The following is an 11,767-nucleotide window of genomic DNA, read 5'->3' on the forward strand; positions in this document are numbered from 1 at the left end:
ACCATTGCTGTGGTGGTTGTGGCACATCTACATAGATTAGGACCTTGATCAGGTAGAGCCCCAACTGTGGTCGTTGGTCCAAATTCTACCTTCTGAATGATAAAGCCTGTGCAATCTGGATCATCGATCGACTTTTGATCTACTATTTTCTAGCCTTCCATTTCATGTTTGTTGATCCAACTGCCAAGATAGTCCTTGGCAGTGGTTCGGGGTTGGCCTATCCAATTCACAACGTGATAAAGTAAGCGAAATTCTGTTGAATCAGGGAACAGGGCCGGAAAGGTTTTTTTTTGTTTTGTTTCCTGACAGAGGTTTTGGGGGTTGGGCCAATTGAGCTTTGAACCAATAGACTGTTGTGGAAGGCGATAGACTTGACTTGAACTCTTTCCTCCAGAACACCTAGATCGGATGATCTAGGCCCTTGATCTATCAAAAAAGTTTTAGGGTTCCACTATGAGAAGCTAAACCGTTTATTTTTGTTGTCCATATCTTATGCTTGTGATGTCTATTCGAGACAAGACCAAAACAATGTGGATTGCCTTATGATACTCTACAAGATCGACGGTCTTGATCTCACATACACAGCCACCAGTGCCCCCTTGCGAGACCCTTTAATTGCCTTTTCACCATTGATCCCAAAGTCACTTTCTACAGCCTTTCTCTAAACTTGAAAGAGTTCAGCTACCCTTGCAGTACCCAGAAGGGCATGCGGCGCATTAGAAGATCTGAACCGTTGATCTAATTGGTCAACACTATTCTTTCAAATTCCAAGCTGAACTTTAGCCTCTATTTTTTAGAATAGCAGGATGCAAGAATCTATGGCTAAACTCATATTGCTGAACTTATAGGATGCCTTTAGGCCAAAGGGCTGAGAGATAATCTATTGGCAATGGGTCACAGTTCCTCTTGGGCCATGCAATGTAGCAATAACATAAGGCCAAGGAATTTTCCGTTAAAAGGTTGGAAAAGAAAAAATTTCTCCTAAAATTTCATGCTTTTCCATTGTTTGATACATATGAAAGAGGTGACTTGGAACAGTGACCTTTAAGTTATTTGTGCCTTGCTCAAGCCCCACTTTTGTCCTTTTATAGAAGAGGAATGACAGGGGGGGAGGGGAGAATATCAGTGCTCTTTATTTATTTTTCACTGAAACTTTCTCTCTTGTGTGTGAACTTGTGTTGGTCATGAGGGGAGAATATCAGTGCTCTTTATTTTTTTTTCACTGAAACTTTCTCTCTTGTGTATGAACTTGTGTTGGTCATTTTTGGCTCGGAAAATAACTAAAATCTATTTAATTTTTGAAACTACTGTGCAAAAAGTCGTAAGATGAATGATAGAATGCAGAGCTGTGGGTCCCATCAGGGGACATTTTTCTTAATTTTTTAACTAATTATTAAAACCAACTTAAGAATTGAATAAAGTTAGGGCAATGATAAATTCGCACCCCTCTAGGAAAATTACGCATAACATGAATTGACATTAAATAGAGTTAGAGTCCGCCACATACCCCCCTTTAATTGGGTGCGAATTATCCTACAGGGGGTTTATATGACTACTTATGCGACTGTCCTGTCTATTAGGTATAGCTATATCCCGGCTCTCTAATTTTGATAATGAAACCCCTAGATCAGTAGAAGCCTCAGATCCTTAAGATGTTGCATCATAACAGGACTACTGCCACAACTGTAGAATCTTCAAGTTCATAAGATTAAAAAAAAAAAAAGGGGGGGGGGGGCCTATTTCAGGTCATCCATCCAGAATAGAATTTCATGTACAAGATACCCAATAAATAGTCTGTACATAAGAGCAAAGTTATCTCAGTAATAGCCACTGGAATAACGAGGCCAACCTTCTTTATGCAGAGTGATAACGTTCCATGTTCACAAGCATTTTTCTTTCGAAAATCAGCAGTTTTATTATAATTAGTAGCTACATACAGCAGAACCCGTAAATGGTTGGTAGTCGCCATATCTTCCAACTCCACTCCTTGCTTGGCCAATCTATCTGTTTGTTCCTTCGCCAATCTCCTCATATGGTAAAACTCCCGTTCGTCGCAACTAAAGATCTTGTGTCTACATAATTATGTTCATCCACATTTTCTCTAAAATAACACCAATTTACACTAACGGGTAAAGTAAACTGCAGATGGGTTCCTCTGGTTCCTGCAAATCCACTTACAAGCTGTAATTATATTCACATGCATGCATTGCAACATGTTAGTATGCCAATTAAAATGTTGTCCGGGGTTCAAAACTTCTTAAACCCAGTTGTATCAGACCCCAACCTACCTGCAAGAAAAATATCATGTTAGATGACTGGTTACTGGGTTCTTCTGAGATTAGAGATTACAAGGAATAAAATATACGGTAATGCTTGAGATGAATAAGCGTCCAGTTTGACATAATGACACAAGAACATGCTCACTTCATTGTAAGGAAATTAAATCATCTGTAAAGCAATGACCAACAGTAATTTGACTGAGTGGGACTCAGTTGAAAAAACCAATTGGGGCTTGAAGATACTCAAAAGATTCAGAACCCATCTGATGTTTGCTAAACAGGAAAATAAATTTCGCCAAGGCAATAAATGAAGTGAAAGATAAAATGGAAATTCAGGGTTGACTGGCAAAATCTGTGAAGTTCTAATACAAACTTCTTTTATGTGGGGCAACTTTTAACGCTTTTTGACGTCAAATCACAATATAAGGGGGGCGCATGCCTAACGCATGGGGAGTGAAAATATCATCTCCCATTTGAAATTGGGATATTTTACCGAAGAAACATGAGCCATAAACAATAGATGTAGAGAAACCGATTCTTTTCCAGAGATTGATGGGTTTTTTTGCAGTGCCAAGAAAGGTTGGGCCGATGGGTATCTAGAGTATATGAATGAAATAGTACATTTATGTAAACTAATTCTTTAACTTTATTGTGAATGTTATGTTCATTACCATGGGTATCTAGAGTATTCTCTTCAGAGGCCTTGCACATTTGTGAGGTTCCGCCTTGCAAGCGTGCGGTGCCTGTCATGTGCCACAGGGTTGGGGGCGTGACAGGTAGTAACTAAGTGGTCGTAAGATTGATGAAGGGATGCCAAAAGAAGTAGGGCTTGATCCTCCTCTTCCAACTTGCCTCCAGAGTTCAACAGTTTCAAGACCATCATTTTGCAAGTGTTGAGCTGCCCCAACAAACTTGAGTTTTCTTCCATCCGAAGAGCATATAGTTGCTTCTTGAGAAACAACTTGTTGGTTAGCGATTTCTCCCTGTTGAGACTCAACTTGATTAAGTTGTAAACAACTTCATCAGTCAAACACAGACGGGTCACGCTAGCCGCCTTCTTATCCAACTCTTCCCAACTCCGTAGCTCATCTTTTCCGGTTTAATGTCTCTGCCTAACAAAGCCTTCACGAGACCTTGCTGAAGCAAGAGATCTCACACTCTTGTTTGCCACAGACTGAAGTTGTCAGCCCCATGGAATTACTCCACCTCGAGTTTGTGTATCATTTTCATTATTGATTGTGCAAGCAAAAGAACAGTTGATGCATAGCTTAACAATAGGAATAGATCCAACAGCAAACTTGTAATAATTTAATGTAGGAAACTACCCGGTGGTTGTTAACAGCACATAACAGACTTCCTTTGTATATTGTCTGGTCCATAGACTCCACCAATTCCCTGAGAAAAATAAACCAATCAACATTTTCCTTACTGATCATGCAAGCAAAAGAACAGTTGATGTGTAGCTTAACAGTAGGAATAGATCCAACTACAAATTTGAAATATTTTTAAGTAGCAAACTACCTGGCAGTTGTTAGCAGCACATAAAAGACTTCCTTTGTACAGTCTGGTACATAGACTCCACCAATTCCCTGAGAAATATGAACCAATCAACAACTGAATTTCACATTTCTACGTTGATTAATTTAGAAATTCAATGAGGTGCCTATGAGTAAAAAATTACCTGGAAAGAGTATATTTTAGTAGTGCATACAGCAAGCAAAAAGCTTTGGGACAAAGGCTTTAGTTGAGTTGAGTTGAGTTGGGTATACAGCAATCAAAAAGATTTGCACTTCATCCTTGGAGTGACTCTAGAAGCTTTATGACAGGTGTGGAAAAACAAAAGCTAGTCCTCATAGACAAGCATATTTTCCTCAATCATAACAGCTAATTCAAATTCTCTTTCCTTATAGCATGTTTCCACCAGGAGCGCCTTTGTTTCTTGATCCGGAGCTTTTCCCCTTTTGAGCATCATATCAAAAACTCGGTGAGCCTCCTGTAATTTGACTTCTTTACAGAGGATTTGCAACAATCTGTTATAGTTACGATGGCTCGGTAAATAGCCATGCCAAAGCATTTCTTCAAACAACTTGAAAGCAAGATCACTAGAATGACTGTCATAAAGACGTCCAATTAATCTATTGTACGAAACCTTGTTGGGAATAAGGCCCCTCTTACACATTGATTGTATCAGTGATAAAGCATCAATTGATCTTCCAGCTAAAGAAAAACCTTTTATTAAGGCATTGCATGTGCCCCTATCTGGAGCACATCCAGTCGCGTTCATTTCATTGAATAACTTAATGGCCCAATCAATTTGACCTAATCTGCTGTGGGTATTGATGAGAGTGGTGTAAGTCACCTGATTTGGGGCCACACCAGCTTCCAGCATCACATCTCGAAGTTCATATGCATGTTGCATCATGTTAGCTCTACAATATCCATTGATCATTGCATTGTAGATGTATAAATCTGGCATTAACCTGGCCTCAAACATATCTTGCATCAAAATGAATGCGAGGTCAATCTTTTCTTCGGGAGATGTGCAAGAAATTACTTGCTCCAGTTCTCCTGGTGTTACAGTTTTTTGAGGGAGCAAACTGAAAAGCTCATGTCTTGCTTTCTCCAATCTTCTAGCCAAAGGGGCTCTTCTAGGGGTACGAAAGATGTCTCTGCAAACCCCACTGATCAATGATCCATATGTGAACAAATCAGGTTCGATCTGGTTTCTAACCATCACATCAACCAAGTTAAATGCAAAGCTGAGTTCTCCTTTTCTCGCAAACTGATTGATTAGAATCGTGTAAAGAACAGTGTCAGGTACAAAACCATCTTCCAACATTCTACCAAGATATCGGCATGCTTTCTCAAACATGTTTTTCCTGAGTAATCCATTTATAAGTGCGCTGTAAGCATGAGAACTCGGCTGAAATCCATAGCCTAGCATCTCATCAAATAGGCCACAAGCATCAATAGCTCTTCCATTTTTAGAGTAACCATTAATTAATGTGGTAAAGACATTTTCATCCGGCATCACCCCAGCCTCCAACATCCTTCTAAACATAAGATCTGCTTCTTTCAACCTTTTCTCTTTGCACAAATAACCAATGATGGAATCATACATAGCAACAGTAGGTTCAAGTCCTCTATCGATCATCTGTTCAAAAACCCTGAGGGCGGATTCTATATCCCCATGTTGGCAATGTGCATTTATCACAATCAAATATGTCGCTAGGTTCGGAGCTATGCCTCTATCCTGCATAACGCCTATCAGGGACTCGGCATCCTCGACCCGGTTCTCCTTAAAAAGGCATCTGATTAAAGAATTGTAAGTAGAAACCAAAGGCTCGCATCCATGGCCAATCATTTTATCCATGAAAAGAGAAGCAAGATCTGTCTTTCCTTCTGAGCAGAAGGCATTTATCAAGATATTGAAAGCCACCTTTGCAGGAAAAACATTGGTTCTGATGATTTCGTTGAACACGGTCTCGATTTCTTGATGTAGACTCTCGATCGGATGAGAACTAGTCAACCTAGAAAATGACTGGTCTATACAGCAGTGCTTGGCCATAGCCCGCAATATCTTGAGAGCTATAAGAGTCCCTTGACCTTTTGGATACGTATTAATTAGGCATGAGAACATTCGATGATCCGGAAACAAACCACTGTCTAGCATATCATCAAACAACTTATCAGCCTCCACCAGCCTATTTTCCCTGCAAAGTGTAGAGATCAAAGCAGTGTAACAACGAACATTAGGAGCTAAACCGCAATTACGCATTGCACCAATAAGCTCCAAAGCACAATCAGCCTTCATATCCCTGCAATACCCATAAATCATAATACTATAAGTTACCACATCAGGATCCAATCCCCTACCCACCATTTGGTTGAAAATCTCCCAACTCATATCAACATGACCCAATCTCAGAAACCCATAAATTAACGTGTTATAAGCATAAACATCAGGCTTGCAGCCCATATCTTGCATTCTTTGAAAAACATCCAAAGCCATTTCCATCTTACCCTCCTTACAATACCCATATATAAGTGAAGTGTACATAACGCGATTTGGAAACAAACCATACAACTCCATCTCACCACATAAATACTCCGCCTCCTCAATCCTCCTTTCCTTACACAGACAATACACTAATGATTTATACAAGTGAAGTGATGGCCGAGTACCGATATTCACCATTTCAGTAAACACATAAACAGCATGGTCTACATATCCTTCATTGCACAGTCCATCAATCAGTAAATTATAAGACGAAAAATCAGGACGAAGGCCAGTTTCAAGCATTCCAAACAAAAAATCAAAAGCCTCTGATAATTTTCCTTTTACACAAAGCACGCGAATCAAAGAATCATACCCTACCTTACAGGGCAAAGAACCGATTTTTAAGATTCGAGCTAAATGGGTCTCTGCTTCATTTAATTTCCCTAACCTACAATAACATATTATCATACAATTCAACATAGAAGGGTCCAAACATATACCTCTAGAAACAATGATATTCTCATAAAACTCTTCAGCTTTTTGCGTCTGACCGGAGTTGGTGAGGCCATGGAGAATATAGTAAGTGACGGAATTTAGGTCTAGTCCATGAGAGGCAGCGAAATTAACAGTGGAGATCGCTTCGGAGAGTGATGAATGCGTCATTATGAAGCGTTCGATCACTCCCTGAGCTGAGGAAATCATGCCGCGATTAATTAGTTGCTCCGCTAGAGAGAGACAGTGATTTTTGTGCTCATCGGCTAGGGTTGAATGAGATGAGTTATGGTCGGTTGGGATGGGGCAAGTGAGAGTAGTTCTGATTTTCATGAAAATTGAAGTGTTTGATTTTGTTGAAGAGAGGAGATAGTTTCGACGATGGAGTTTGAAAGCTCTCATCGTAGTAATAAGGTATGTTTAGAGAGGTTTTTCGATGGAAGAAGAAAAACCCTAATAATAAGAAGGTTAAAGCCGGTAAATGGCGTTGGAGAAGCATTCGAACCAGAGAAGCATTAGCCCTAGAGAGAGAGAGGAGGGAGTAATCTTTTTCGACGGGGAGCTTATATAAGGGAGTTTTTATATGGTGTAAGCCCTTATAGTACCGTATTTTTCAAAAAAAATTGTACGGAACACATCATAGGATGGAGAAATTACATGGTGCAAGGCCTCACGAAAGAGTAGCCATAGTCCCAAGTAAAGAAGGGGGCGAATATATCACTTACTCCTAGATGCTTGTTTTTTGAGCAGTGATATTGCCCCCCTCTGATGGCTACTCCCCCACGGGTGGAGACGCAGCCGTTTCTGTTAAAGGGTATCCAGGTAGGGGGGTGAAATATCACTGCCCAAAAAAAAAAGGATAAAGTTTCAGTGATTGGATGGCTAAGATAGTCCCATTAGAAGATTGGGAAATGATACATTCACCCCCTTTTTACTTTGGGACAGCCCCATCAAGTGTGAAAGAGCGGTGACTTCTCTAGAAGGGGCGCGCATTGTGTGATCGTGTGGTCCACACGCCCCCTGTTAATGTGAATTGTGGGCAGACTTGCTTTTGACGTCAAATCACGTTAGAAGGGACGGCGCATTATCCTAATGTGGGGTGAATAAAATCATCGCCATTTTTAAATTAAAAGAAAGCTTTCCTTTTTCTTATTAGGCCTCGCCATGGTCCGAAGTGCAACTCGGCCCGGGTCGGGTTGGGTTGAGGCCAACCCGACCCGAGGAACCCATTTTTCCAACCCAAACCCGACCTGATTTCCAACCCGATGAAGTTCGACCCGAGGAACCCAATTTTCCAACCTGAAGGGACTCTCTCCAAAAAGTAGCATCGTAGCAAGAGTGGTTTTGACTAAGCATATGACGAAGGATCGGCCGAAGCTAGAGCTAAGTGGCTGGTGGCTGGGTCAGGTTAAGTATGGAAAGCATAGGTCGACTTAATCCAATTGATTGGATTGGTTCATTTCGTTACTAATCCGAAAAGGTCAACCCATATACATCATTTGGAGGGAAATTCCCTAAGTCATTTCGGGACCCACGAACACTCACTTCCAACGCGAGGTCAGGAATCAGCCGACTAATGGGCCGCCGCGGGAAACAAGGCAGGTCGGGTACTAAGAAAACTGAGGCAAAGGCCTCTGTAACGGTCGGACGATAGTAAAAAGTCATAGCAAACCCTGTAGCTACTTGTACTAAAAAACAAGTAAGTGTAATCCCCCCTAGGCAATGAAATATGTTGACATGAGGAGGAACATATTCACTAAACTCCCTCCCGGGCTCCACGGCCCATATCCGATAGCTATGGAATGCTCTTCACTTATTCTCCACCTCTATTTCTACTTATGCCTCGCCTCACATCCCTGCAAATAACCGATAGCCAGTCCTTCCCAACCTTAAAGGCGGTTGATTGGTCCCCAGGTGCGTAGCATGCCCTATAAGTGTAGCTAGGCAGTGGAGCTAGTCGGTGCAGCAGGGTCGGGTAGGTCAGTCATGCTTCCTTCCCCCCCTAATACCTCTGCAACTAGGCTTACTAATAGGCCCTATTATAGTAAGGCCCTTTGGATGAAATGCTTCCGTCTTTCCATCCCTCCCAAAGCAAGGAATGGAATTGAGAATCAAGTTCTTGATGGTAATGTCACTCAAACCTCTAATCAGTTCGTTTACGAAAAGGCAAAAGTCGAGATGTCGGGGACCCAGCGACGCTTCTCGGTTGAGCGTTGATTCCATCCAATGGGCCGCCCTTACTAAACTAATATGGCATCACAGAATCGGCCCTTTCTTCCAATCCTTGGCGGTTGATCACTCGACTCTACCCCACGAGCTCCGCTGCGAAGGGTTGTTGCCTCGCTTGTACCTGAGGTGTCAAAGTAGTTCTCTAGACAGAAACTCAGGTGTGTTAGCCAACCCCGTTACTAAAGAAAGGAATGAGACCTTCTAAGCCCCATACCTGCCACCCCTGCTATACTTGCTATAGCCCAAATCTCTGTCTGGGGCCTGCTCATGGCCTCTCCCAAGCATAGGGAGGCGGTGCTGAAAGAGCTTAACCGCGCACAGGTCTCCTTAGACAGTAGAATCATCATTAGTGGATACAGCACCAACAACAGCAGCAAATCAAGAGGCAGTTCCAGTCCTTGTCGCAGTGCAATAGTTAGTAGGTGATCCAACACCAGAGATAAGAGACGCAGCCGAATTTGTTGATTCTCGGATACGAAGATATCAAATGGCTTACATCAAACTGGCATTTCCAGTGACTCATGTGTGGTATTTTAAACGTCTTCCTAGTTATATCGCGAACTGCTAGGCTGCTTTACATCGTTCGGGTGAGTAGCTATAAGGATTCCTACCTATTGGTCCGAACAAGTGCTTCTCTCCCTTGACTGCCTCGGAAGGCCTTATTAAATGCTTGTTTGTAAACAGCCAATTCGTCACTCAGAGAGGAAAGCACAGGAGGTGTCGTCGGAATGTGGAACGGTGGACGGACCAGAGTGAAACCAGTAGCGAAGGTATTGGACTCCCGGGGCAGTAACGAAGTGAAGGCCGATTGAATCAGCGAGTGGAAGTGCTCGTACAATCAAGCCACCCGGCCGGCATGTATGTCGGTGGTACCCGTGGGTGGAAGAAAGACTTCTTATCAAAAGAACGAGTGGCGTGACGCGGTCTACTCAATTAATGGGGAATACGCTTTGAGTTGAGAAAGCTCCATTTCCAAGGCAATGATGAGCGCTTGATACTCAGCCACGTTATTTGAGCACTTATGAGTGAGAACGAACGAGAAAGGCAGGATGTCTTTCTGTGGAGTCTCCCGCACCTGCACCATCTCTTTGGGCAGCCCCGTCAATGAAAGAATCTTCTTACGACGGTGTCCGGTTACTAGTGTTGCAGGCCTGAGACACTCGTGTCCCACGTTGGCCTAGAATGCTACACCAAAAGGGCCGGCCGGCAGATTGAGGGCAGGGTATCGATCATTTGTTCATGGTCAAACAATAGGGGGCCGTAGCACTGACCTCCTTTTTTACTGATTCAATACAACAGGGGAAAAGATCGTATTGTTCCCTACCGAGACAACGGTACCGGCTCTTATGCCTTGCTAGCAGAAATCAATCAACCCAGGGCCAAAGCTATTGAATCGAGGGATAGCGAGTTCGAAATAGCTGATAACCAGTCTTGGGGGATTACCCACCCTTAGATCTCAAGCCCAGACCCACCTACCTCGTTGCCTAGATTGGACGATAAAGCAAGCGCGGTCTCCAACAAACCAATCCCTAATCCCTTCCATATCATAATCAAAAGTAAAGCTATTCAAGTAGTATCTTAGTTTTATCCGGTATGGCTCGCTTCTTCTGTGTAATAGGCTTTATCCCTTGCTTCTTTGCTTCTTCCCGCAGTTAAGGAGTTTGATAAGGTCTTAGCTCATGGAATACTAGCTCTTCCTCTAGCTCCTGCTTTTGCTAACAGTCAAATCAAATAGGTCTAGCTCTATGGAATTCTTTAGCAGTTGCAGTAGCAGTACGGATGGAATCCCTTTAGCACTATACTTATTTTCAGGTACTTGCCTAGTCGCTCGGGTAATCCGTCCACGAATGAATAACGCTTCCCTTTTCTTTTTGGAAATCGTTATCTTCCTTCCCCTGCCAGGGCAGAATTTCTTGTATAGGTCTCCTTCCCTTGTCTTTATCTCTTTCCACTCTCGCAATTGGTCTCCTCTGGAATCTTGAATTGGCTTGCTTGTTTGGCACAACTTCTACTATAAAAAAGCAATCTGATAGGTCTGTCTGGTTTGCTATTCCATTACTGGAATTAGTTTGTCTCTTCTGTCATCGGTCTGAGGTCTCGCAAACGATCCCGTCTCCTGTCTCAATCAGTCTGTCCCGTACTCAATCTGTATAAAAGACTTCTCTTCCCTGCCAGCGAATCTATCTTGGTTGGCTCTCTAGGTTAGGTGCTTCCTTCGGCCGATAGGTGCTTTTATGTTATGAGTGAATCTCTCTCTATGGCCTTATTGGATTGAATCTCGTATAGCCGATTTTTTGCCTTTACTTTAAGGCGTATGAAATGGCTTTCATCAAGGCCCGTCGATGATTGAAAAAGAAAAAGGGCTTGATTTGAGGATCTCTTTATAAGGTGCAAAATCCATAGTAGCATTTGGGGATGCAACAACAATAGTAGAAGCTGGAGATCCAAGAATAGCTTCCGCAGGAGCTGCTTTCGAGCCCCTTTATTATTATTATTAGTAAGATAGTTGCTTCTTCCTATGTCCAGTACCGGTCCCTGTATCAGGGAAAGAGGTAGGCGCAATTTGTCAATCAGTTCGATGGATTGTCAATCAATTGCTTGGTCTGCCCGGTCAAACGGTCCTATTCAGTCAATCCGGTAATTGAAGTATGAAAGTACTCTTCGCTAGTGCGCTCATCCAGCAATAAACTTTATGTATAAAATAGCGCGTGAAGCAATCAAAGGGCTGCCCTACTTCTCTAGCCTACAGCGCCCTTTATCGATCAAG

General features: G+C 42.5%; 1 protein-coding gene across 2 annotated transcripts; it reads right to left on the bottom strand.

Annotated features, from left to right (window-relative positions):
* Positions 1-1,758: 1,758 nt before the first annotated feature.
* On the bottom strand, positions 1,759-7,353 carry LOC143877156 (Tetratricopeptide repeat (TPR)-like superfamily protein). Of its 2 annotated transcripts, none has more exons than XM_077379027.1 (4): positions 3,961-7,353; positions 3,801-3,868; positions 3,605-3,674; positions 1,759-2,288 (listed from the first exon to the last, which is right to left on the bottom strand). In XM_077379027.1, exon 1 carries the CDS (start codon positions 7,171-7,173, stop codon positions 4,123-4,125), a length of 3,051 nt encoding a protein of 1,016 aa, XP_077235142.1. In that variant the 5' UTR covers positions 7,174-7,353; the 3' UTR covers positions 1,759-2,288; positions 3,605-3,674; positions 3,801-3,868; positions 3,961-4,122. The 2 variants fall into 2 exon arrangements, with proteins under 2 accessions (XP_077235142.1, XP_077235141.1); XM_077379026.1 differs by having other exon boundaries at positions 2,951-3,674.
* Between the last annotated feature and the right edge of the window lie 4,414 nt (positions 7,354-11,767).

Source organism: Tasmannia lanceolata, unplaced genomic scaffold, assembly GCF_043159265.1.
Source record: "Tasmannia lanceolata isolate RefF3 unplaced genomic scaffold, GAP_Taslan_0.1 ptg000005l, whole genome shotgun sequence".
NCBI classification, from domain to species: domain Eukaryota; kingdom Viridiplantae; phylum Streptophyta; class Magnoliopsida; order Canellales; family Winteraceae; genus Tasmannia; species Tasmannia lanceolata.